This window comes from Bos grunniens, chromosome 9 (genome assembly GCF_055505025.1).
Source record: "Bos grunniens cultivar Pamir isolate PY7600 chromosome 9, Bosgru_T2T1.0, whole genome shotgun sequence".
Classification (NCBI taxonomy): domain Eukaryota; kingdom Metazoa; phylum Chordata; class Mammalia; order Artiodactyla; family Bovidae; genus Bos; species Bos grunniens.
This window is the reverse complement of record NC_141173.1, coordinates 101,483,400-101,510,984: the sequence shown is the minus strand read 5'-3', so window position 1 is coordinate 101,510,984 and position 27,585 is coordinate 101,483,400. Positions and strand designations below refer to the sequence as shown.

At 43.0% G+C, this 27,585-nt stretch overlaps 1 protein-coding gene across 6 annotated transcripts in view; it reads left to right on the top strand.

Moving 5' to 3' along the window:
- PDE10A (phosphodiesterase 10A) overlaps positions 1–27,585 on the top strand; it is a 573,119-nt gene that overhangs the window by 499,138 nt on the left and 46,396 nt on the right. For 4 of the 6 annotated variants that reach the window (XM_086318697.1, XM_086318695.1, XM_086318696.1 and 1 more), the window contains 7 exons: positions 3,343–3,498; positions 5,188–5,238; positions 6,588–6,646; positions 8,448–8,499; positions 17,604–17,746; positions 20,010–20,102; positions 23,404–23,590. In XM_086318697.1, the coding sequence (XP_086174823.1) occupies positions 3,343–3,498; positions 5,188–5,238; positions 6,588–6,646; positions 8,448–8,499; positions 17,604–17,746; positions 20,010–20,102; positions 23,404–23,590 (741 nt within the window). Of the gene's footprint in view, positions 1–3,342; positions 3,499–5,187; positions 5,239–6,587; positions 6,647–8,447; positions 8,504–17,603; positions 17,747–17,872; positions 18,024–20,009; positions 20,103–23,403; positions 23,591–27,585 lie in introns of those variants that run through there. The other 2 variants (XR_015133443.1, XM_086318694.1) reach the window with 2 other exon arrangements.

Below are 27,585 nucleotides of genomic sequence, written 5' to 3'. Positions count from 1 at the left end.
GGAGACTCAGCCGGAATGTGAAAAGAAAGAATGACATGGGGAGACCAAGCTTTGGTGAGCAAGGCCCGTAGCTTTATTTTCAACAGGGGCTTTTATACCCTAAGTTACACATAGAGGATAATAGGGGATGTGAAATCATGCAAATTCAGCAGTCTTTGATCCTTATCAAAAACCAGGGTTTCTTTCCTGCAAATTTATCATATACAAATGGTTTAGGTGATTTACATCATCTTCTGGCCAGAAGGCCTATTAACATTTTATGACTCTTGACAAAGGTTTGTCAACCATAAGACTTATTTTCTCTAAGAGTAATTATTTTAAGGTTTGGCGCCATCTTCCGAAGGTGTTAGATAAAGTTGCATTCCTATAGGACAGAGGTGTAATGGGTTTACAACAAAGGAAAGAATTTATTACCTTAAGGGTCTAAAGTTGCTAACACCAAGCCACTACTTATTTTTTCTACATACCAACTATATTAATTAATACACATTCAAGGATGCAACACAGGGGATGTGGAAACTTGGCAGCAAGAATTGGCTCATCAATGGAATCTTTTACTAGTTTATTCTGACAGTTTCTAATTCTCTGAGAGGCTCTAAGCTATTTGAATATCTTAAGCTTCCCGTGCCTCTCCAGGCTGGGAGACTGTAAACAATCGTATGCATAGCTGTAGGAGTCCGGGTAAACTTGTCAGGCGAGTTAGAGAGCTATCTGAGGGGTTTGGATTTAAACACTCCTAATGCCCAGGAACTTTATTAATTGGAGCTGTAAGTTAACTCTTTGTCAGAGAGAGCGAGATGGTGGTAGGGGACAGCCCCCAGTAAAGTCAGAGGTGAGAGCACAAAGCAATAAAGTAGGCAGACTCTGGTTTTTTGGGGGTAGATGCTTGAGAATATCCAGGGGGACTCCTGAGGCTCGATCCCGCCTTTGCGTATGCCGAGCCTCCTTCCTCATGACCTTTGCCACAAGTGGAGTGCCTCTCGCCGGCTCCCGGCAGTGACATTTGTAACCCAAAGTATTTAATTAAGAAAGACAACATATACTCTTGATGTTGTAACTTAAGCCATGTTATAGCAGCATAAAAGCAAGATAGCGATCAATAAAAAGGGTTTGTGTGTAAATGAATTCTTTGTACTCCAAGAAATAATCTGATAACCTCCTAAGAGCTAGGTTTGAGTAGTTCTTCTTTCCATATTTGCCTGTGTGCTGATATACATACAAACTGAGTGATTACTCTTTGCTGGTTCGTATCCCAGCAGGACAGATCTGAATGAGTTAGCTGTGGGACTGACTGCCTCAGATTTTAGTGGTGTCGTGCAGCAACCACTCACTGACTCTGGATCGGCCGTTCTGCTGACCCGAGCTTTCTCTCACGTCTGAGGCCGTCTGGGCGTCCCTTGGGAGCCGGCCAGGCTGAGGTGGCCTTTGTTCTCTGTATGTGTCCCCTTCCCTTCCACTGAGGCTAGCCTGGCGTCTTATGGTGCTGGCAGGGGTCAGAGAGAAGTGGACACATGCAGGTGAGTTTTCAAGCCTCTGCTTGCATCAGCTTCATGACCTTTGGTTTAGCCAACCAAATCACATAGGGGGCCAGACTCAGTGTAGTCTGACCAAGCCCAGGGGTACAGAGAACAGGACCAGATGGAGCCCTCAGACCAGTCTCCCCCAGTATATGTATGCGTTGTGATGAAATGTCACTGTGTGAGCTCAGACTTTGAAACTGAAAAGCATACAAACAAGTGCATTGGTGCCAGGAATTTGCTCTGAAAAAGTGCTAAATTGGAGTCGCAAAATCTAGATTTTAATTTTATTTTTGCCACTAATTATCTGTGTGACCTTGAACAAATCAGGTTACTAGTTACTGTTATCAAAAAGAAAAAAGTTTTATCAAAAAGAAAAAAAGTGCTTAAAATACATGTTTCACAGTATAATTACATAGACAAGAATATTATAATTGTCAAACTTTCTAAGAGACTAGATCTTCACCATTCTCACCACGGAAAAGAAAAGATGAAGACGCTGCTGGTGGAGGCCCCAGCAGCGCTGCTGATCCTACTGCAGTGTTCAGACGCAGCAGATCAGCTCACCGTGCGCCTCAAAGCCCCATGACGGTGTATACCGAGCCCATCTCATTTTTAGGAAGTACATGTTAAAAGTAGATATGGTATACATTATCACTTAAAATGTTATGTTGTATGCATGTACAAGCTTTCCAAAGATCTGTAAATTACAAAGGACAGATCTGTGCTAGTCTTGATTCATGAAAAGCTTCCTGTAGACTGCAGGAAGTGAGTAAATAGAATTGATGTTTTGATATTAATTCATTCCGTTTTCTTGTATTCCTTTGAGTGGTTTTGCTAAGTTAGGAAATGAAGTAGAAGAACCAGTTTCATTTCTTAGGTAATGGGTGATTATTGGTTGATTCGAGTGCCTAATATGGGTCTTTGGGGTTCAGTTGCAATGACTCTCATTAACCTGTGGTTTTGTGTTATTCTGACCTTAAAAATAAGAGAAACAATTATATAAATAGAATTTGCTATGGCATTTGGGGTAATTTTCACATGTGACTTTATATCTCTAAAACTCTTAATTCTGACACTAGAAGGTGAGGAATAAAAAAGTGTTGCTTAGAATTGCTTGTGTGCTCAGTCATGTCCGACTCTTTGCGACCCCATGGCCTGTAAGCCCACCCGGCTTCTCTGTCCATGGATTTCCCAGGCAAGAATACTGGAATGGGTTGCCATTTCCTCCTCCAGGGGGTCTTCCAGGCTCAGAGGTCGAACCCGTGTCTCCTGCGGCTCCAGCATTAACAGGTGGATTCCTTACCACTTGAGCCACCTGGGAAGCCGTCATAATTACTTTTATTATTGCATGAAGCTATATGTATTCATTCATTAATTGAATTCCCCTGTACAATGAAAAAGAAACGTGAGGCACTATCTGGGTTTGTGTCCCATGTTGCTAAAGTTATCTTAAACAGCTCAGTGGGTAAATAATCCGCCTGCAGTGCTGGAGTCAGAGGAGACAAGGGTTGGGAAGATCCCTTGGAGGAGGAAATGGAAACCCACTCCAATATTCCTGTCTGGGAAATCCATGGACAGAGGGGCCTGGTGGGCTGCAGTCCAAAGGATCGCAAAGGGTCAGACACGACTGAGTGACTCAGCACAGCCCATGTTGTCAGGTCTTCTTAAGCAAGGTTTACAGTGACCATCGTCGTTTGGTTTTCCTTTGAAAAGAACGGCTGATCATGGCTTACAAGTACTAAGGAATTTCTGATAGAATCCTAAATTAATGATTCCATTTCTTTCAAAGAATTTATGTCTTCTCACCCTCCTACGTTTTCAGGATGAACGGTTTCCAAGAGGTACTGGGCTGGAATCGGGGACGCGAATCCAGTCTGTGCTGTGTTTGCCGATCGTCACTGCGATTGGGGACTTGATTGGCATCCTGGAGCTCTACCGGCACTGGGGCAAAGAAGCCTTCCGTCTGAGTCACCAGGAGGTGAGCAGGGCTCCAGCGTTAGAAACATTTGGGAAACATCCCTAGTGGCTCAGGGGTAAAGAACGTGCCTGCCAAGGCAGGAGACACTGGTTCCATCCCTGGGTCGGGAAGATCCCCTGGAAGAGGAAATGGCAGCCCACTCCAGTATTCTTGCCTGGGAAATCCCATGGACAGAGGAGCCTGGCGGCTACAGCTCCTTAGGATTGCAAAGAGTTGGACACAACCTAGCAACTAAACAACAGCAACAACAACACCAGCATCTGTTCACTGTTCCTTGAATGGGAACGGCTCAGTGACGCTAAAACCGAAGAGTACCGTGACCTCTCTGTCACCTGCAACGCTCATCCAGGCCCCGGGGTGGCCGGCTCCCTGTCCTCTCACCTAGGTGACCGTTCGCCACTCCAGCCCCTTCTCTCCCTGCTGCCACGCTGGGCCCTTGCGCACAGCTGGCCCCTCTCCAGCAGATCCCGCACCTCGGTTCCCCCTCTGCTTCGACTTCTCTGTCATCACCCGGCCGCCTCCAGGAGCACGCTCTGAGGTCACCTGCTCAGGGTGGCATCTTCCCTGAGCCCTGCACACAGACGCGAGTGGCACCTGCTCTCTAACAACAGCGCTAGGCCCCAGCTACTGCTGCTAAGTCGCTTCAGTCGTGTCTGACTCTGTGCGACCCCATAGACAGCAGCCCACCAGGCTCCCCCGTCCCTGGGATTCTCCAGGCAAGAACACTGGAGTGGGTTGCCATTTCCTTCTCCAATCTGGGCCCCAGCAGGCACCCAGGAATACTCGTTAGATGAACAGAAAAAAAACAAAAGAAATAGGATAGCTAGTAGTTTAAGCACTTGTCAGCAAAGTTTGGGAAACAGTTCGTCATTTTTAAAGTGGTCACAAGCAACTGATTTGAGTCAGTCCCAATGAGGTGGATGAACCTGGAGCCTGTTATACAGAGAGAAGTAAGCCAGAAAGAGAGAGACAGGTACTGTCTAGTAACACATGTTCGTGGAATTTAGAAAGATGGTAACGACGAGCCTGCATGCTGGGCAGCGCGGGAGACACAGATGTGAAGAACAGACCTTTGGGCTCAGTGGGAGAAGGCGAGGGGGGGGTGATTTGAGAGGATAGCACTGAAACAGGGACATTCCCATGTGTGAAGTAGATGAGCGGTGCAAGGTTGATGCATGATGCCGGGCACCCAAAGGTGCTCTGGGACAACCCAGAGGGGTGGGGTGGGGAGGGAGGTGGGAGAGGGGTTTGGGTTGTACACAGGTACCCCAGTGGCTGATTCATGTTGCTGTCTGGCAGAAACCATCACAAAATTGTAAAGTAATTATCCTCCAATTAAAATAAATTAATTAATTTTTAAAAAAAGAAGGAAAGAAAATTGTCACTAGAAGCCTTTTTTATTAGTGATTTGAAGTGAAAAATAATTATCATAAGCTCAAGAGATGACAGTGCTCTTAATCAATTCATCTTCCTTTTTATCCCAAATTAAGAGGAACAAAAGAGCATTACACTCAATCATAAAGAAGTGGGAAATAGAAAAGAGAAATTTTGCATGCATTTGACAGTTCGGGTTTTTGGAATGTTCACGGATGTGGTGACCACACCAGACTTAAGCTGGTGGCCTCTGTGGGGCTGCGTGCGTGTGGCCGAGGAAAGCTGGCGTCATGCTCTTCCTTTTCTTGTTTTTAGGTTGCGACGGCGAATCTCGCCTGGGCTTCAGTAGCCATACACCAGGTGCAGGTGCGTCCCAGGGCTGCTTTCACAGGCCGTCCCAGAGAACGGGCTTGTGTAGCCCGCCCCCAGCAGGCAGAGGGCGGGCCAGCCGCCACGCACGGCTTGCTTTGTGCATAGTAAATGTTTTCCTGTTTCTGAAATGTGTGATCTGGTCACTTATATTTACTGACTGCTTGCCTTAACTGTCTTCCAACCAATTCTTTTATATAGTTAAACAGGATGTTAAATCATTTGCATTTCTTATCGTGGTTTTTGTTTTCCACCGAAAGCCCAGGAATGATATCCTACTGGCAGTAATGTTGATATTTCTATGATCCATTTCCTAAATTAAAGCATCCACTAAACTCAGTGGCATATGAAAACAATAATCGTAAATTCAAGTTCCTTGATTCTCTTGAAAATGTGATCTAATTTAAAAGGTCACAAACTGCATAGAGTTTCCCTGATAACCAGGCTCTTAAGTTCAGGAACATGGCAGAAATAGAATTCTGTTTTGTATCTTCCACTGCTGCTTGTTTTGTTTAAGTCCATTTCAGCAAACTCAGATTGCTGAGGAACTGTCTGATAGGGAGAAAATGTGTGTGTTTGTGTGTGTGTGTGTGTGTGTGTGTATACATCAGTTCAGTCACTCAGTCATGTCTGACTCTTTGCGATCCCATGGACTGCAGCATGCCAGGCCTCCCTGTCTATCACCAACTCCCCAGGCTTGCTCAAACTCATGTCCATTGAGTTGGTGATGCCATCCAACTATCTCATCCTCTGCTGTCCCCTTCTCCTCCTGCCTTCAATCTTTCCCAGCATCAGGGTCTTTTCCAATGAGTCAGTTCTTCACATCAGGTGGCCAAAGTATAGGAGTTTCAGCTTCAGCGTCAGTCCTTCCAATAAATATTCAGGACTGATTTCCTTTAGAATGAACTGGTTTGATCTTCTTGCAATCCAAGGGACTCTCAAGAGTCTTCTCCAACACCACAGTTCAGAAGCATCAATTCTTCAACGCTCAGCTTTCTTTATAGTCCAACTCTCACATCCATACATGACCACTGGAAAAGCCATAGCTTTGACTAGATGGACCTTTGTTGGCAAAGTAATGTCTCTGTGCTTATATATATATATATACACATAAAAAATAAAGCATATATATATATATTTCAAGATAATGATATGAGAATCAAGGACTTCCTGGATCTGACAGTACTGAGCGGTGATATATGCTCAAGTACAATTTTTTAAAAATCCTTGAAGTAGTGATTGTGTTATGCCTTTTTAAATAAATAAGGTAAATAAAATTCTGGAATTTTCATTCCTAAAATAAACAAAAGTCCCTCAAAATTAATAGCCACTGTTTTGTATGGCAGGTATGCAGAGGTCTTGCCAAACAGACTGAACTGAATGACTTTCTACTCGACGTATCAAAGTAAGTGTTCATCTCTAGGGATGTGGTAAGCTCTAACAGGTCAACGGTTTAGATCAGGCGCCGGCCCTGACCGTGACAGACTGCTGTGCACTGCGCTCAATAGCAGCAGATCAGTCCTTACCCGGCACGTGATCTGGTAAGTGTGGGCCATCATGTTTGTGCTTAGAGAGTTTCATTCTCACCCACATTCACGTCACAAGTAAAGGATCAAAGACGAATATGTGACCAGCTTAATTTGCAGTTGGGCATGTTTGTAAATGACTCACTAGAAGGTGTTAGAGACTATGCAGAAAGATGCCGTAGTGTTGCTGTTTGCATAGGAGAGAACTGACAGCAGTGGAAGGAGGGGAAACGTTGATCATTTTCCCGAAGTCCTCTCTGGCCCTTGTTTTCCCTTCCCCGGAGTTTAACCTGGGAAGACTCTTGGGCTGGCAGTGGAGGAAGTACAGATGTTCGTTAAGCGTCAGGCCCACATCAGGTTTGCTTGCTATGGGGACGGCCATGTATTGATATCTCTCTGACCGTCTGCTCAGTGGTTGAGATCTGAAAACGCCCCGGGATGTGCTAGCTTCAGGGCCCCACCCCACGGCAGGTTACTAACTCAAGGAGCACTCCGCAGCAGCTCTGATGCTGTTCCCGCTGACATGTCCCTGGCTTACTCATCACCAAGTCCCGTAACCCCCTCACTTGTGATTCTGAAACTGCATCTTCGTGTTTTGAAATATTAGGGAAGTTTGAGTTGGAGGGCGTGCTCTTTTGATCTCCTTGGCCAACTATCCATATCTTCTCTGAGACAGAATGAAACAGCATGTCTGGACAGCAGATGTGACTGCTTCAGAGCCACCCGGGAAGGGAAGCCGTGTTCGGCCTCTTGCTAGCCTGTCTGAACACTTTGCAAGCCTCCCAAAGCCCAGTTAAAACCCTCATGTGACACCTGAAATCTCTTCCCCAGTGGGAAACTGATTTTCTTCAACCTGTTCCTTGCAGGATATTCCTCAGTGGATGTTGTAACTAAGCATATTAACAGCTTCAAGTCAGATGATTTCTCTTCTTGAAAAGGGCATTGTTAATTGCTATAAGTTACCTTAATCCTGAATACAGGGCTAAATTCTCACAGACCTAAACTGAGAGCGGCACCTTGCCAACAGTCTGTGTTAAGAGTATTTGCCACATATTCCCTATAACACGTGCCTGCGGATTTATCTGTTTCTCCAGTCTACATTTTAATGTATGTGCCATATGCCCTACAAATACTTACTTGCAGTTCATAATGATGAATATGTATTTACTTGTGTAGAGTTGTCAGCTCCTATCATTACCTGTATTCTGATATTTCTTCTCAAATGAATTTCCCTGCTTTTTTTAAAAAAATACAGTTAAACTACATTCTAGCTTTTGGGGTTTTCAGTGATTTTTTTATATTTTTATCTTATTAATGAGATTTAGCAAATTTAAATATGTTTGTTTTATATCAAAGTTATTAATGAGATGTTAAATTTGATGTACCAGTTTTATTTCTTCATCGTTTTAGTTAAATGCTACAAACTTTTTCTCTACCTTGAATAATTACTGAAGGCGATCTCTGGAATTAGAGCCCTTATACTAAAGTCAGTGATAAACTTTCATTTACCTCTTTAAAATAATATTATTGGTGGTTTCCACGAAAGGACAACAGTCAAACAGCATATATCTTTCTGTTTTTTTATTTAAATGTAGCCAAAATTGGGAAATGTATTCAAAGTTTCATATGTTCTGTGTTCTAATAACATTACTTAAAGATTTTACCTTTCTTTTTTTTCAGAACCTATTTTGATAACATAGTTGCAATAGATTCTCTACTTGAACACATAATGGTAGGTTGCCTTCTGCACGATACTGGGTGCTTGGGGCTAGTGCACTGGGACGACCCAGAGGGATGGTATGGGGAGGGAGGAGGGAGGAGGGTTCAGAATGGGGAACACATGTATACCTGTGGTGGATTCATTTTGATATTTGGCAAAACTAATACAATTATGTAAAGTTTAAAAATAAAATTAAATTTAAAAAAATAAAATAAAATAAAAAAAGAAGAAAAAAAAAAGAAAAAAAAATGATTTTGTTTAAGCCTTAATTATGTCCTAATATGGGCTTCCCTGGTGCTCAGATGGTAAGGAATCTGCCTGAAATGCAGAAGACCCGGGTTCTATACCTAGGTTGGGAAGATCCTCTGGAGAAAGAAATGGCTACCCACTCCAGTATTCTTACCTGGAGAATCCTGTGGATAGAGGAGCCTGGAGGGATACAGTCCATAGAGTTGCAAAGAGTCAGACACGACTGCGTGACTAACACCACTCCTAGGTGTCTTAATATATGATGGAGCGTTTTAATGTACAATCATATGTGCTGTTTTAAGAACGATGAAAGTGATCTGGAGGCATCACCTTGATTGATCTGTCACTTCCGTTAATTTTGGAGGGGTTTTGAATAATGTTTTGAAAAATACCACAGAGTTTTCCATTATTTAACGGAGAGCTAATTTGAAAAAGCATTTAATCTCTTTTTCTTTCCTCAGAATACCTTTTGCATGTAGGTCTTATTAGGAATTTCCAATGATTCTTTCTAACCCTGAGTTTCATTCTACTTAGTCTAAGTTATTTCCCTCTTCCAGAAGACTCACAGGCTAGAACTGAAGGCTCCAGGAAGTAGAGTTTGCTTTCCCCACGTGTAGTGTTGCTGCTTTAGTGCTCAGGAGAGGGTCCACTGAGGGAGGGGCTCGGGTGGTGGAGGTGGTGTGTGTGTGGACCCGTGCGTGCCAGGCCGGCTTGCTGGGACCACCCATGCCTTGTTGTGTGTTTTGATAGGTGTTCTTTCTCCTTTCCGTTTTCCTGGTCTTTCTCAAGACGTAGTGACCCTGTACAACAAGGCTTCCTTTCATCTCCAGGCTTAATGGTGTGCAGTGATCTGTTTCCCTGATGTCCTGGCAGGTCAGGTGTGAGTGTGCATGCGCAGTGTCAGAGCATTTCCTGAGGGTCACACAGGGGTCACTGCTTTCAGCACGTTCTCCCTGTAAGTAGTTACACTGATGATTTTACAGTTGACCCTTGAGCTGCATGAGTTTGAACAGGCCCACTTACACATGGACTTTTTTCAGTAGTAAATACTGCAGTGAGACACCATCCGGAGTTGTGGAGTCTGTAGATGTGGAACTGTGAATACGGAGGAGCCACATATGTGGAGGGCAATAGAGGTTATATGTGGATTTTTTATTGTGTGGGCAGTGTTGAAGGGTCAGCTTTGTTTAGACAGAAAAAGAAAGAAACTGCACAGTAAAAAGAAAAATAGCCTCTTTGGTTATGACAAAATTTGAGGAATTTATAAAGCAATGAAAAGTATTTAAGAAGACATAAAAATATATAATATGGACTGACATATAGCTTGTACCAGGAGTATAAGAAATGCCATTGACCAGTTCTTGTATTCTTAATGTTATGTTAGAAAACAGTTTTACTGAGATATAATTCATGTACAGTACAATTAATCCATTTAAAGTGCTTAATTCAGTGGTCTTTAGCATCTTCTCAGATAGCTGCAGCCATCACCAGAGAATTTTAGAGCATTTCGTTACTTCAGAAAGAAACTGCCAAGCATTTTAGCTGTCGCCCATCTGCTCCCCATCCCCTGAGCCCCCAGCCACAGCAACTACTGATTTACTGTCTCGTCTGTGGATCTCACCTGAATCCCACGTAAGGGGAATCCTGACTCTGTGGCCTTTCCTGCCTGGCTTCTGTCACTTAGCACAGTGTTTTCAAAGTTCATGCGTGTTGTAGTATGTGCCACTACTTCATTCCTTTTTGTAGGCAACCAATATTCTGTTGTATGAATATGCATATCACAGTTTTTTAATCCATTCATCAGCTGGTAGACATTTGAATTTGTTTCCACATTTTGGCTAATGCAAATGCTACTGTTTTGAAGATTTGGGTACATTTTTCTTGTTTTAACGCCTGTTTTCAGTTGTTTTAGGTAAGAGTGGAACTGCTAAGTGCTATGATTGCTCTGTGCTTACCTTTTTGAGGAGCAGTCAAGCTGTTTCCATGGCGCTTAACACGATTTTACCTTCCTGCCAGCGGTGCACACGGGTTCCAATTTCCCCACACTCTCACCAACCTTGCTCATTATCTTAATTTTTGATTATTGCCACTGTAGTAGATGTGAAGTACTATCTCACTGTGACTGATTAGCGTCTCCCTGGTGACTAATGATATTGACTGTCTATCCATGTGATGAAAGATTCAGCTCCATGGGCTGCTTTTTACTTTAGTTTTCAGTGTTGAGTTCTAAGACTTCTTGCGTTTTAGATATCACTCCCTTAATTGACGTATAGTTGGAAAATATTTTTCCCATCTGTGTATTAATATCTTTTCACTTTCCCGATAGCGTGAAGTACTAAAGTTTTTAACTTTCGTGAAGTCTAATTTATCTTTTTACTTTTGTTGCTCATACTTGTGTCATATCTAACAATCCACTGCCAAATCAGATACCATGAAAACGTACTCCAATATTTTCTTCTAAGAGTTCTGTAGCGTTAGCTTTGACATTTAGTTAGGGTATTCACTCATGTTAGTTCATTTATGTTCATGGTGTAAGAGTCCAGTTTCATTCTTTTGCAGGTAGCTGTCCAATTTTACCAGCAGCATTTGTTGAAAAGACTTTTATTTCCCCTTTTAAACGCGGCTTTCCTGGAATCAGTTGAGCACGCACACATTGTTTTCTTCTTAGGGTCCCCGCTCTGTTCAGCTGACCTGTCTGTCCAGCTTAATGACAGTACCGTCTCATCTTGATTACTGTTGCTTTATGGCAGGTTTGGAAGTCAGCAAGTGTGAATCCTCCAAATGTGTTCTTCATATTCATTTCTCTTTTGGCTATTTTGAGTCCCTTGCAATTCATATGAATTTTAGAAACCAGCTTGTCAATTTCTACAAGTGGCTCATATGGGTTTCTGATAGGGATTTTGTTGACTGAACATCAATTTGGGGGATATTGCCTCCTTAATAATATGAAGTCTTCCAGTACAGCAACATGGGCGTTTTCCATTTATTTAAATTTTCTTAATTTTTTCAACACTATTCTATAATTTTCAGAGTATAAGCATTGCCGTTATTTTGGTAAAGTTATTTCTAGATGTTTTATCTTCTAATACTGTTAGGCAGGAGACCTGGGTTCAATCCCTGGGTCGGGAAGATCCCCTGGAAAAGGGAACGCTACCCACTCCAGTAGGCTTGCCTGGAGAATCCCATGTACAGAGTAGCCTATCAAGCTATAGTCCACGGGGTCACAAAGAATCAGACATGACTGAGTAGCTAACACTTTCACATAAAGTTACTCCTAGATGTTTTATCTTTTAATGCTATTTAACGCTATTATTAATGTGTTCTTAATTTTATTTTCAGACCTTTCATTGAAAATGTATAGAAGTAAACTTGCTTTTTCTATCTTGATCCCCTATCCTACAGTCCTGATGAACTCATTATTTCTGGTAGTTTCCTGGTGGATTCTTCAGTGTCTTTACATGTCATCCACAATCACTGATGGTTGTAGTTCCTCCGTCCTAATCCATATACCTTTTTTCCCCTCCGTTGCATAATCGTCCTGGCTAGGTCCCCCAGGGCAGTACTGAATTAGGGATGGTGAGTGTGGATATCCTGCATCCATTCTGCAGTCTTTCACGGTTAAGTACATGGATTAGTTGCAGACTTCTCTTAGGTAGTCTTTATCAGGGTGACGACATCCCCTTCTAGTCCTAGTTTTTTAATGTTTTAAATTATGATTGGATGTTGGACGTTATCCTCATTTATTTTCTCTGCATTTATTAAGATGACCATGTGTTTATTTCAGTTTTTGTCTTATTGATCTATAATGTATTATCCAGAGTGATTTTTGGATGTTATATGAACCTAGCATTCCTATGATATATCCCTCTTCACCATGGAGTGTGATTTACATCAGAATTACCTTGAATTTGATAAAATCTTAAGTAGAGTTGATACGTTTAGCGTATGGAGTCTTCTTGTACAACAGCATTGTCTTATTTTCAATTAAAAAAATCTCTCTTGATTGTATGTACTGACTTTGATCTCCCATATTTGGTATGTTGTTTTTTCAGTTTACAGTCTTGGATTTTCAAGAAAGATCATTTATAGTGATAAGTGAGAGCGGTGGTTCTACTTCCGCAGTGTTTACACTATGTCTTTTTTCTTTTTTACTGAGTTTGCTAGGACCTGAGAACACTGTGGAATGGGCCAGTGAGAGTGAATATATTATAGTTTCTTTAACGTGCATGCTTCTCTTGTTTCCTTGCTGTGTATAATTGTTGAAGGTCCCCCAGTAGATACTGTTGATTAACTTAAAAATGTTTCTTTCTGTTCCTTTCTTTGAGTTTATACCAGATTGGGTGTCAAACATTATCAAATTTTGTAAGTCATTATTAAAATTATGTATTTTTTCTTCCTTTAGTCAATTAGAATAGGGAACTATATTAATTTATCACTTGATGTTAAATGACTGTGTAGTTGGGGCTTCCCTGGTGACTCAGACGATAAAGCGTCTGCCTGCAGTGTGGCAGACCTGGGTTCCATCCCTGGATCGGGAAGATCCCTTGGAGAAGGCAATGGCAACCCACTCCAGTGCTCTTGCCTGGGAAATCCCACGGACAGAGGAGCCTGGTGGGCTACAGTCCATGGGGTCGCAAAGAGTCAGACACGACTGAGCGGCTTCACTTTCACTTTCACTTTTCATGTAGTTGTAGTCTGTACTCCTGAATTGGTCGCTATTATTTTTCTGACTTTTTCATCTACATTCATATGTAAGATTGCTCAATGGCCGTCTTTTTTGCCTGTACTTAAATTCTCTTCCTCATCTGTAATTCAATTAATGGATATTTTCTCCCTCTCTCCCCTCTCTCATATCAGACTTGCCTTGAGCTTGTTTGTCAGTCTGGACTCTCTGGTGTAAGGCAAAAGGCATCACTACCTAACTCACATTAGCCTGAGAGAATCAAGGGGAAGTTTCTTAGCTTGTATCACACTGGAGAGACCTGAATGTTCAGAATCCTATGATTGCTGGGCCTGGGGGCCCATTCATCTTCAGGAATGCGTTGTTCTGGCCCTGTGCAGGGCACCTCTGTATGGGCCTTGTCCTCTGGAGACTTCACAACCACAAGAACAGCAAACTTCTCCTCCTTCCTTTTTGGCCTTCTAATCTTACATATTTTTTTGACACAACCAGATATTTTCAGTCTTTTTAATTAACTTTTTTATATGACAGCTGTAATTTCATAGGTATCATTTACTAATGAAATGTACAGTTTAATTATAGCTTTAGTAGTTTCTTTGCTCATCAATTTTGCTTACACTCCAGGTCGTCCTATGCTTTCTTGAATTTATCTATTAATTTTTTCTTGAGCTCATCTCCTTTTCCAAAATAGTTCAAAAGTAGTAATTTTCTGAGTGCTTTGTACTTCTGAAGTATCTTTATTTTGCCTCATGTCTGAATGTTAGCTTGATCTGGTAAAGAATTTTAAGTTTAAAATGTTTTCTTCAGAAATTTGAAGATATATTTCCACTGAATTTGAAATCCTCTATTGCTGTCAAGAATTATTTCCACTTATAAGTAAACCTGTGTTTATATGTAGGAGAGAGAGAGAAGGTGTGTAGGAGACAGGTTGGCTTTTATAATGACCTTGTGGCTCAGTTGGTAAAGAATCCACCCGCAATGCAGGAGACCATGGTTTGATTCCTGGGTTGGGAAGCTCTGCTGGAGAAGGGATAGGCTGCCCACTCCGGTATTCTTCAGTCTCCCTGGTGGCTCAGCTGGTAAAGAGTCTGCCCGCAATGTGGGAGACCTGGGTTCAATCCCTGGGTTGGGAAGATCCCCTGGAGAGGGGAAAGGCTGCCCACTCCAGTATTCTGGCCTGGAGAATTCCATGGACTGTGTAGTCCTTGGGGTCTCAAAGAGTTGGACACAACTGAGTGACTTTCACTTTTCACTTTCCAAGGCTTGGAGTTCATAACTGTTACCAAAATATGCCTAGGATTTCTTTATTAATTCTTTTCCAGCTTCTGAGTATCATTTCAAACTGAAAGTTTAATATTCAGGGAGAATTTAAAAAATAAATATATATTTAGAGTCACTTATCTTAAAGCAGAAGTTTTTCCTACTACTTGTAATTGTTTTCAGTTGATTTTCTTGATTTCTCAACATATTCAATAATATCGCCTAACATTAGAACTGTGGTCTTTTACCTGCTGCTGGTTTACTCGCCAGTCGTGTCCGACTCTTGAGACCCCAGGGACTGTAGTCCGCCAGGCTCTTCTGTCCATGGGATTCTCCAGGCAAGAATACTGGAGTGGGGTGCCATTTCCTTTTTCTGTCTTTTATCTAATTGTGTATTAATAATTATGATAACGTATCTTTGTCTTGTGCATAACTTTAATATCTTAACTTTAATAGGATGATTCTGATATTTTATCATTTTTTATGATGTAGACTATAATTTTCACATATTATTAGGGTGTCTGTGTATACTGATATATGTATGCATACATATATGTTTTTCTTCCACAAAATTTCTATTTAAAAAATTTTTATCATAAGTACTGAATTTTGTTACATGTATTTTTTGGTAGCCATGGTAATAGCCATGTGATTTTTCTCCTTTTTTTCATTGCTTTATGAGGTATAATAATAGACTTTCCAATACTGGAAGTTGTGAGTAAAGTGTAATTTTAAATTATTGAAAATTTTAAAATATTATCCTCAAGTTTGACTTGCTGATATTTTTATTATAATTTTTCTTCTTTTTCCAAGGTAAATTGGTCTATGATTTTCTTTTCTATAGTATCTTTGTCAGTTTTCAGTATCAATGACATAGCAAGGGTTGTAAAAGTAACTAGAGAAGTTTTGTTTTGTCTGAACTTGGGTGTGTGTGTTGCTTGCTTAGCCGTGTCTGACTCTTTGCAACTCCATGGACTATAGTCCACCAGGCTCCTCAGTCCATGGGATTTCCCAGACAAGAGTACTGGAGTGGGTTGCCATTTCCTTCTCCAGGGGTCTTCCTGACCCAGGCATCTGCCTGAACTTACACTAGTTTAAATTAGATGAGACTTTATTTTTGAAAATTCTTAAATGATTTGTATTTGAAATTATTTGGGCCTGATGCCTTTTATGAGGATAATTTTTTTTACAGTATTTCAGTTGTCTGTTTATTCTGATTTCATTCAGATATTTCTCTTCCAAATTCATTTTCTTTTTCTAGAAAAGTGTCCATTTCATCCAGATGTTTACAACTATTGACATAAATATGTGCCAGAGTGTTAGGCAACCAACATGGCCACTAAGGGTGCGGATTTCACTGTATGATCCAGCAGTTCAGGGCATTGTTGTCATTTAATAGTTCAAGATCTCCTGAGCCTTCCTTCCTGTATGTTGTTCCTCCTCCTCAAGTGTTTATTGAGAGTTGCTAGGTTATAGAGGTATCTGGTATGTTCTAACCTGAGGGCTGGCAAACTTATTATGAAGGGCCAATAGTAAAGCTTTTGCCTCGTGGGCCATCGTCGCCTACAGCTATTCCAGGCGGCCGATACAGCAGCCGTGAGCCATTCATAAAGTGTGGTTCCGTCCCAGTGAACCTTGTTAGCAAGCGGGGTGGGTTTACATGACCTGTGGACGTTAGCTGACCTTTCTCTAAGCCTGGTTCTGGGCATTTGGGATACTGTGGAGGAAAGGAAGCAGTTTCTACTGCCCTGGAACTCATGAGTCAGCTAGTGGAGGAGAGAAGTCCCCTGGGAGTTGACATTCACGATGCCCAGGGTACTTGGTCACGGTACATAAGGCACATCCAGTGTTTGTTGGGTGAGTGCGTACAGCTTCTAACAGCAGGGAAGACAAAGACAGAAGATGAGGAAGAACAGGTCCCTAAACCACTCTGATTTCTTTCTGTGAAATTTCCAAGGTGTTTTTACATGAGATGATATATTTTTCCTCTGGCCACAAGGTGGCCTAGCAACCTTTAGCATAGACTTTGTGATGGTTCTTCTCGAGCAGTCATTTCATGTCCGTCATCGAAAGGGTTGATGTTGCCAGAATTCTGAATATATGTAAATACAATTTTTGTGACATCGCTGTAATCCCAGCCAAGTGGGGACAGTGAGAAGTGTTAGGCATTAGAGAAATACTCGTTGAAGGGAACTGATGGACAAATGAATGGCTATATTAATACAGTTTTCCATTCAGAAAGAGTAAAGCATACTTGTTTCAAGAGCTTAGGCCATGGAAGCAGCTCGTGTGAGTTCACGTGCCAGATCCACCATCTGCGAGCCGTGTGGTAGTAGGCAGGTTGCCTTTCCGTGCCTCGGTCTTCTGGCGTGCAAAATGTTAGTGAGAGTTAAGTGAATTAGTGCACATAAGTACCGAAAAACTGGCACATAGTAAACACTTACTAATTGTTGCACATTATTGTTAGTGTAAAAAATAAAGTGTAGCTAATGTAAATATGAATACTCAGAGTCTCGTTAGAGGTTATATTTCGTATTTTTTTTACAACTGGTGTTTCATAAACACCCACCATTGGAATAGATGCTGGCCTTTGAGCTGATTTGAGACTCGGACGAGGGCACCAGGGAGGCCTGGGAGGTTCCGGAAGAGGAGCCAGGGTGGCGGGTTCTCAGGGAGTGAGGCCGGTACCTGCTCCCGCCCCTGGCACCACAGCCAGGATGCAGAGCAGCTTGCTGGTGTGCGCACATGGCCAGTGCCATAGAATTAGTTTCGTCCTTATATGCCTGTATTTATCTAATCATAATGCTCATTTCCCACCCTGTTCCAGTCTAGAACAGCCGCAATTCATATTTATTTCTGATAACATTTACCTGCAACCTCTTTGCATCTCTCACCGGCTGACTCTCGTTTTCTCGTTTGTCTGTAGATATATGCAAAAAACCTGGTGAATGCCGACCGTTGTGCCCTTTTCCAGGTAGACCATAAGAACAAGGAGTTATATTCAGACCTTTTTGATATTGGAGAGGAAAAGGAAGGAAAGCCCGTCTTCAAGAAGACCAAGGAGATCAGGTACAGCGCGCAGTAGCGTGTGGTCGCTGTGGCGGCAGCCGGGCAGGTGCTCCGCCGCCCACTTGTCTGTGCCTCTTCACAGGCGTGCGGACAGCACTTGTCATACTGTGATATCATTCCCACCAGGACCCGCCTCCTGAAGGTAGTGCTTGTGGGCATGACATTGCAGTGCCAGCGAAACCGCGCCTAGGAAGCTTTAGCGCCACTCCTGGAAATGCCGTCTTCCGGAGGCGGTCCTTTTGGAAATCATGTTGGAAAAAGTTACTAGTGCTCCCAGGTAGGTAAAGGTGCGCCCCACCTGGAGTCTGCAGGGCCTCCTGTGTCTAGGAGCAGGTGTACTCAGACAATTTCGTCCCCTCCCCCCCGCAACCTACAGAGCTGCCTGCAAGTCCGGATCGCAGTGAAAACTGACCCGGTATATTCCCTAACTTCAACACATTATCCTGCAGCCCAGCAGCCGGTTTAACCGATCGCAGAGCACTTGTGCTGCGTCCTGAAGCTAAAGAGTCCTTGGATCTGTCAGTGGCCACTGCTGTCACTTACGCGAGCAGCACGGCCTTTGGCTGGTGGCTGAGTCCTCCCACCATTGGGGCACCTACGTGGAGCACTGTCACGGAACTAGTACGCGTCAAGCTGAGCACTCAGAAGCTGTCTTTTTTAGACATTCGCATTTCTTCTGTTTTATACATATGTATGATGCTTAACTACTTTTCCACAAGGTACTCTAACGTACCGTGTCCCTTATTAACAGGACTGGCTCTTCATCTGGGCCGTCTGTCTGCACACAGGGAGCCTGGCATGTGCGCACACTGCCGCCCACCACGGGGTGCTTCCCCTTCTGTGGTCCCGGGATGCTAAGATTCCATACTCACAGGACACTGACTGCAGGCACTGTCTAGGTTTTTGAAAAAAAAAAAAGTTCGTTTGTTTGTTTAGAGCTCAGTAGATTCGTCTCGATATAGTCATTTAGGTAAAGTCACTTCTCCTGCTGAAGGTCTGAGAGCTCCTCGCAGGGCCGGCATTGGCCTCATTTTGAAGACTTTAACTGGGAGCCTGCGCTTACAAGCCCTGGCAGAACAGGCAGCGGGTGTGGTGGGCTGTAACTCTGGGCTGAGCAGTCAATGCCAGCCACTTACCTAAGGGCATGCCCCTCAGTTATGTTTCCACTGATCCGAGATAGAGACCACCCTGAGCTACCCTCAGACCAAGAAAATCAAGAATAAACCGTGGAACGGGCTCTGGTACTCTGCTCACGGCCGCCCGACGTGTCGTGCTCACGTTGGTCAAAGCACAAGAAAATGGGGCAGAGACAACCTCCGTTTTACGTAGTACAGTGCTGGGTTCACTTGTTGGTGTTTTAAGAAAAGTTAATTCTCTTTGGTGTCAATTCTCTTTTGAATTTTCCTTAGGGAAATCCATAGGGTGGAGCTTTATTTCAAGAATGATAATTTTCTATAATGTTGAAAATGTAATATTGTGAAAGCTATTTTTCAGCTACTGAAACATGCAGCTATTGTGATTATAGATACCTTAACTATGTTTTGAATGAGAGCATGTATTATTATAATATTATAATGAGAAAACTATTTGTAAATATGAGAATATATTTATATATAAAAGAAATGACTGATATTAGATATCAAAATATATCCAAGTGTAATCAGATAATGCCTGTATTTTGGCTGTTTTTAAATTTAACGAATTAGAGAAGTGAAGATACCGGAAGTTGTAAAGTGTTTTACCTTGGTATAGTGCTTACATTGCAGAGGCCTTAAAGTTGAGGTCCTGCATCTCAGGACCGTATAACCTGTGGGTCTGGTTACATGTGTGGTGGAAAGTGTACTGGTGTTGACCTGCATTCTTGTTTTTGCTGTGCCACTCATATTTTAAATATATTGGCAAGTTACTGAACCCATATGGGTCTCAGCTCACAGGAAGAATTATTTTAAAAAACTCATGTTGAAACATCTTGTAAATTATAAGGTATTTTGCAAATCTAAAGGATTATTATTGATCAATGAAGGAGAAGGCTAGTTAATTTTTCAATTTCAGTTTGTGATTCAGCATAATTTAATACATTATGAATTAAGTCTTGTAAGGTCTTCAAGTGATTACCATGCAGTGTTTTTCTGCTTCACCTTTATACATTTTATAGCAATACAAGCATTTACAATAGAAATCTTTTTTATTCAGTGTTTGTTGGCAGTGACGTGTCTCAAGTTCTTCTGCAACATCTGCGTGCTCCTCTCTTCTGTGTGTGCAGGTTTTCAATCGAGAAGGGGATCGCTGGCCAGGTAGCAAGGACCGGGGAAGTTCTGAACATCCCAGATGCCTACGCAGACCCGCGCTTCAACAGGTGAGGCGGCCTCCTGTGCTCCAGTGCTCCTCCTTTCCCGTCCAGCTCAGCCGAAGCCTCTGCGGTAGGGCCCCAGCTCTCCACGTCCCAGCTCAGTCAGTTTTTCCTCTTTGCTGCTGTTACACTTTCTTTGAACCAACTTATTATCAGTAGTCAGTGTTTTCAGATCTTTATAAAAAATGATGGATTCTAAACCATTGATTGTCTCTAGCTGTGCATGCTGCTGCTACTGCTGCTAAGTCACTTCAGTCGTGTCCGAATCTGTGTGACCCCACAGACGGCAGCCCACCAGGCTCCCTCGTCCCTGGGATTCTCCAGGCAAGAACACTGGAGTGGGTCCAGCTGTGCATACGAGTGTGCAAAGTCGCTTCACTCGTGTCTGACTTTGTGACCCCATGGACTATAGCCTGCCAGGCTCCTCTGTCCATGGGATTCTCCAGACAAGAGTACTGGAATGGGCTGCCATGTTCTCCCCCAGGGGAACTTCCCTACCCAGGGATCAAAGTGACATCTCCTGCGCTGGCAGGCGGATTCTTTACCACTAGTGCCGCCTGGGAAGCCCCTGTCTCCAGCTACAGGAGTTTAAAGTGTTTTAAGGAAAACTAAAAAGCAAGAGTTAAATTTATAAAATTTTTTTCATTATAGTGTCATCATTTTGTCCTAAGCATATTCTTTAGCAAACTGTATCTTAAAGGCTGTAACACGTAGTGATGAAAGTATTTTGAATCCTGGTTCTGTCCTTCGTCACCTTTACAGTGACCCGAAGCGAGTGACTGAATCTGTCACAGCCTCAGTTGTTTTCTCATCTTTAAAATGGGCACAGTAATACCTATTTTGTAGGTTTTTCTTTTTTTATTTTATAATTAGAGAAAATATTCAGAAAAGGCCTGGCAACTTCACATGACACAAAGTAGGAGCTCAGTCAGTTGCAGACTTTATTGGATGTTAGGATTGCTAATAAAGTTTTGTTTTGAGTTACTTTGGAGAACTAGAAACCAATTTATGTAATTTGATTTAAAAAACTTTCAAAGTTGAAAGTCTCAAGGTTGACACCCTGAAAGTTGAAGGTAATGGTTCACCTATTTTGGCAGCAGTGTTCTGTGCGTTCACAATCGGGTTTCCTTTAGGGGACAGTTAAACAGCATAAGCAGTGGGAAGTTTTTCAGGTGTTTGATTAATGTCATATTTGCATAACTTTTATATAAACAGACCTGCATCCTGGTAACATATTTTTTCAATGAATTGAGTGTGCTGAAAATCTCAATTTTTGTCTTAAAAAAGCCAACTTGTCATTTTAGTACTTAAATATTGAAAATATTTATATATCCTTATATAAAAGCTTTTTAAATAACATGAAAAAGCAAGCAACAGATTGTGAGAACAATTTGCAAAATATATATCTGGCAAAATATTTGTATCTAGCATATATATTAAAAAAACTTCCAAGATAACCCAATTTAATAAGTAGGACACAAGATTTTAACAGATGCTTCACAAAATAAGATCGATGAATGGCCATTAAACAGATGAAAGATATTTGATCTAAGGGAAATGTAAATTTAGTTGACTATGAAATCCTGTTACATACAAGCTTGAATGGTTAAAATTTTTAAAAAGTGATGCTAGCAAGCGTTGGCAAGAATATGGAGAAACGTGGATGCTCATACCTTGCAAGTGGGAGTGTATGTTTGCGCAACCACCTTGGAGAGTAGATTCATAGTGTCTTATAAAGTTCAGCACACACAGCCCTCGTTCAGCTCCACTTCTGGGTAACACTCCAAGAAAAATAGCACCTGTCCACACAAAGACTTGTAAACAAATCTTGAGGGCAGCATTATTCATAATTGCCCCAAACTGGCAGTTAACAAATAATGTCCATCAACTGGTGAAGGGGTCAAGAACGTGTGATGTGTCCATACTCTGAGCTTCTGCAGCAGCTTAGTGGTGAGAACCCGCCTGCCGGCACAGGAGTCACACGTTAGATCCTTGGGTCGGAAAGATTCCCTGGAGAAGTGAATGGGTGTCCACTCCAGTATTCTTGCCTGGGAAATCCCACCGACAGAGGAGCCTGGAGGGTTACAATCCATGAGGTCACAAAGAGTCAGACATGACTGAACAACTGAACACACACACACACACACACACACACACACACATATCCACACCATAGAATACACTCAGCAAACAAAAGGGCTGAGCTGCTGATAGTGCAACATGGGTGAATCTCAAAACCGTCGCTGTAGGTGAGAGAGAGGAGAAGGCGATGGCACCCCACTCCAGTACTCTTGCCTGGCAAATCCCATGGACGGAGGAGCCTGGTGGGCTGCAGTCCATGGGGTCGCTAACAGTTGGGCCCGACTGAGCGACTTCACTTTCCCTTTTCACTTTCATGCATTGGAGAAGGAAATGGCAACCCACTGCAGTGTTCTTGCCTGGAGAATCCCAGGGACGGGGGAGCCTGGTGGGCTGCTGTCTCTGGGGTCGCACAAAGTCAGACACGACTGAAGCGACTTAGCAGCAGCGGCAGCAGGTGAGAGAGACCCATCAGAGAAGGCTACCGTCTAACTCATTGCCTGTAGTTGTAAAATTGCTCCTATGGAATGACTCCTATTTTCAAAAACCGTTTTGAAACTATTTCCCCTAAATCAGGAGTCAGCAAATCTCTTCTTTGAAGAATCAGACAATAGGTATTTTTGGCTTTGTCGGCCACAGCATCTGCGTCACAGCTCTGTTGTGGGGCAGTGGGACTCCGTCAAGGAATGGTGTGGTTGTGTCCCATTTACACTGTTTACAAAACTGGAGGGCACCGGTGTGTACACAGTCTGTGGATGGCTGACCCCTGCTCTAAATTGTTACAGTGAGGAGTCCCATTTAAGTTTGTTCAGGAAATTTACGGCTCTCATAAACCCGGCCAAGTGCAAACAAACAGATCATTTTTACCAAATGTATTAGACTTTTCCTCCAATTCCACAGTTTGCATGTACTTTATGATGTGGGATGTGGGATGTAGTTTGTGATACGGGATGCTTCTCATTAGAACCAAATGAGAAGCTGAACACCTCCTGGAGATGGTTCTGAAAAACTCTCTTGAAAGCAGAACTGGGTTAGAATATTTTCAAAAAGGTTTTATTAAAAACCACTTGCATGTGTCCCCGCTGTCTTTGAGTTTAGAAGCTAGCAGTTCCGTTGCGGTTAACTGTGGGAGAAGCGGAACTGGGCCGAGTGTGTGATGGTTCGTGGTTTGCTCTCTCCTGCCTGTGCTGTCTCTTGTGCTGCCGTCTGGCCCCCGCCGCGGGTGCAGAGAGGTGGACTTGTACACGGGCTACACGACCCGAAACATCCTGTGCATGCCGATCGTCAGCCGCGGCAGCGTCATCGGCGTGGTGCAGATGGTCAACAAGCTCAGCGGCAGCGCCTTCTCCAAGACGGACGAGAACAACTTCAAGATGTTTGCTGTCTTCTGTGCTTTAGCCTTACACTGTGCCAACGTAAGTCATGACGTTTTTACTACTTGGTGTTAAATTTTATAAACTTGGAAAGTGTTCCCCCCCATTTCCTTTATAAACCCAAAAGAGTGATTCCTGGTTATGCATATCTTAGGAAATACCTTAAAATTCCTTGGAAGGAAACAAAGAAAAGAAAACTGATTTTTTCATTTATTTCAAGGTGTGAATTTGATAAAAAGAAAAATGAGGTGAATGTATGCGGTTTCCCTTTCCTGATAACTACCGATGTAGTTTTGGGTGTAATCTACCGACGTAGAGGAGGTTATCCAAACCCTTAGAGGTTGCCATTCGTACCACGCTTGAGACTCTTGTGCAAAAAAAAAAAAAGAGAGAGAGAGTAATAACTCGAGTCTTAACACCAAGCAGAACAGTTTCCTCTGCGAGGAAAAGGGAGGCAGCCACTCCACATATTTGTCTGGTGCTGTGTGCAGGCGTCCTAAGTTGCTCAGTTGTGTCTGACTCTTTGAGACCTCACGGACTGCAGCCCGCCAGCTCCTCTGTCCATGGGATTCTCCAGGCAAGAATACTGGAGTGAGTTGCCATGCCCTCCTCCCGGGGATCTTCTCCACCCAGGATTTGAACCTGCGTCTCCTGCACTGGCAGGCAGATTCTTTATCAAGGAGCCCCCCGATGCCGTGTATTCATTTAATCTTCACAACAGCTCAGCTCTGTGTACTGAACAGTAAGATCAGGCTCCATTTATTTTATGAAGTCTCGCTTTAAAAGAGCTGAACGTATCATCTTTCTTTTACATTTTAAATGAGTTAAACATTTAGTATTCTATGAACTTTAGTAAGCCCTGGGATTTCTTTGGAAGGAATGATGCTAAAGCTGAAACTCCAGTACTTTGGTCACCTCATGCGAAGAGTTGACTCATTGGAAAAGACTATGATGCTGGGAGGGATTGGGGGCAGGAGGAGAAGGGGACGACAGAGGATGAGATGGCTGGATGGCATCACTGACTCGATGGATGTGAGTCTGGGTGAACTCCGGGAGTTGGTGATGGACAAAGAGGCCTGGCGTGCTGCGATTCATGGGGTCGAGAAGAGTCAGACACGACTGAGTGACTGAACTGAACTGAACGGAACGGAACTCTAGTAATCCTTCAGTGACATGACTGGAATTCTGAACTTGGAGAAGATTTTATTAACCTTTTGTAAAGCCAAATCAACATGCATGGGAATTCTCACCTTAGTAATTTAGAGAAATTTGTCTTTTTGGAAATCATAGGAGCAGCCATGTGAGTAATGAAAATAGCAGAGAAGACTCGGAACAAAATGGCAAAACGATAATAGTCTGGCGATGAGGGGTGACTGTGCGCAGTGCACCTCGTTCTTCCTGCGGCCCCATGCGGTCTCATGGGGGCTGTACTGTCGCCTGGCCCGTCGGAGACAAGCCAGCGCAGCTGTCAAACACTTCTGACTTCAGACCTTTTTTATACCAGCATATCTCCTCATCAGTAAACATATGGACAGAATGCATCTGTTTAGTTTAAAAGTTGCAGGAAATATAATTTCCACTATATGCTAAATATTGACTTTTATAATTTTTAAATATATTCAATGGAATCCAGGTATTAGAATAATTTGACATCTATTAATAGTCCACTTCCCTGGAAGAGGGCATGGCAACCCACTCCAGAATTCTTGCCTGGAGAATCCCATAGACAGAAGAGCCTGGGAGGTGACAGTTCATGGGATTGCAAAGAGTTGTACACAGCTGAAGCAACTTAGCACAGTCCACTTAAAAATAGAATAAGAAGCTCTTACCACTGAAAAACTTAGTATCATTCTTTTCTCTCTTTGGACTTGTGTTTCTGTTACCCCACAAAAGTTTATTCTAATATATGTTATACTTTAAAGTGTTTTTTAAAAAATTATAATAGTCTAAAACAAACGTGTGTAAGGAGTGTTAAAAATTGATTTTGACCTGTGATGTTCTGTCATGGACCTCCCAGATGGCACAGGAGTAAAGAACCCGCCTGCCCATGCAGGAGATGCAAGAGACAAGGGTTTGATTGCTGGGTGGGGAAGATCCTCTGGACTAGGAAGTAGCAACCTGCTCCAGTATTCTTGCCTGAAAATTTGCATGGACAGAGGAGCCGGGAGGGCTATCGTCCATGGGGTTGCAGAGTCAGACTTGACTGAGCAACTGAGCACACACTATTCAGTTCAGTTCAGTCGCTCATTCGTGTCCGACTCTTTGTGACCCCTTGGACTGCAGCGCGCCAGGCCTCCTTGTCCATCACCAACTCCCAGAGTTTACCCAAACACACGCCCATCGAGTCCGTGACGCCATCCAACCACCTCATCCTCTGTCGTCCCCTTCTCCTCCTGCCCTCAATCTTTCCCAGCGTCAGGGTCTTTTCCAGTGAGTCAGTTTGTGACAGATACCACAGACTGGGTGACTTAAACAACAGAAGGTTATGTTTCTGTGGTTTTGACAGCTGGAATTTAAAGATCTGACTACTGGCAGTTTGGTTTCTTCTAGGCCTGTGGCCTCCTGCCTTCGTGTGTCTCCAGTGGTCTTTTCTCTGTAATCGTCTGTGTTCTAATCGCCTCTTCTTATAAGGGCATAGCTCATTGGATTAGGGCCCGCCCTACTGAAGTCTGTAGACCTCTATAGTCTCCTTCCTTGGGGCTTCCCCAAGTGGCTCAGTTGGTAAAGGATCTGCTTGCAATTCAGGAGACCCAGGTTGGAGCCCTGGGTAGGGAAGATCCCCTGGAGAAAGAAATGGCCACTCACTCCAACATCTTGCCTGGAGAATTCCATGGACAGAGGAGCCAGGCAGACTACAGTCCATGGTATCGCAAAGAGTTGGACACAACTGAGTGATTAACTTTTTTTTTAGCATTCAACCTAGAATCATTCCTTATTCTGTCTTCTTTGTCTTAGGCATTTTGAAGTGTGTAGTGAAAGTGAAAGTCGCTTAGTCATGTCCGACTCTTTGCAACCCCACGGACTATACAGTCCATGGAATTCTCCAGGCCAGAATACTGGAGTGGGTGGCTTTTCCCTTCTCCAGGTGATCTTCTTAACCTAGGGGTTGAATCCAGGTCTCCCATATTTCTAGCGGATTCTTTACCAGCTGAGCCACAAGGGAAGCCTAAGAATACTGGAGTGGGTAGCCTATCCCTTTTCCAGTGGATCTTCCCAACCCAGGAATCGAACCAGGGTCTCCTGCACCTCAGGCAGATTCTTTACCAACTGAGCTATCAGGGAAGCCCTTTTGAAGTGTACGGACGGGTTATTTTGTAGGGTGTTTCTATTTTGGTTTCGTCTGGTATTTCCTCATGGCTCTCTCGAGGTTATCATTTCGGCAGGAAGATCTCAGCAGGCTGTGTGTTCACGGTGCCAGCTGTGGGCAGGCTCTGGGAAGGAGGCGTCTGCCTGGTTTCTCCACTGAAACGTCCTTTCCCCCTGTTGTCACTATTTCAGAAGAGTTTACACATAAGCCTGAATATTCTTTGCTTTCTCTCTCTCTGTCTCTCTCTGCATATCAGAACTTCCTCCTAACTCCAGAGAATTCCTTCCAGCTATTTCACCTCCGTCTTCGGGATACTGCTGTCTGGGAATGTGGCTCCCCTATTTCAGCATCAAGTTTATTTCTGCTCATCACCTTTACTTTTTGGGAAGCCGTGAGAGTTGCTTTCATCTTGAGTCAATGAGTGGAACAGGAAGAGCTTTATTATAGCAATTGCTCTGAATCTGAACTCCACATGAGCCAAGATGCCAAAGAATATGGCAACCCTATCATCAAAAATTGTTTTTAATGATCTGTCAGCTGAAAATTTATGTAGGTCCACGTTCAAGTACCTTATGAAAGCTTTAGAAACCACTTTTAGACCTTATTAACACCAGTATTTGATTTAAGAGATTTTCGTACTAATGAAACTTGAGAAAGGGGTGATTTGAAATGAGTGGTGGGAAAAGAGCATTTTTAGGTAGAGTCCATGTAAAAATGAAGGCGGTGGAAC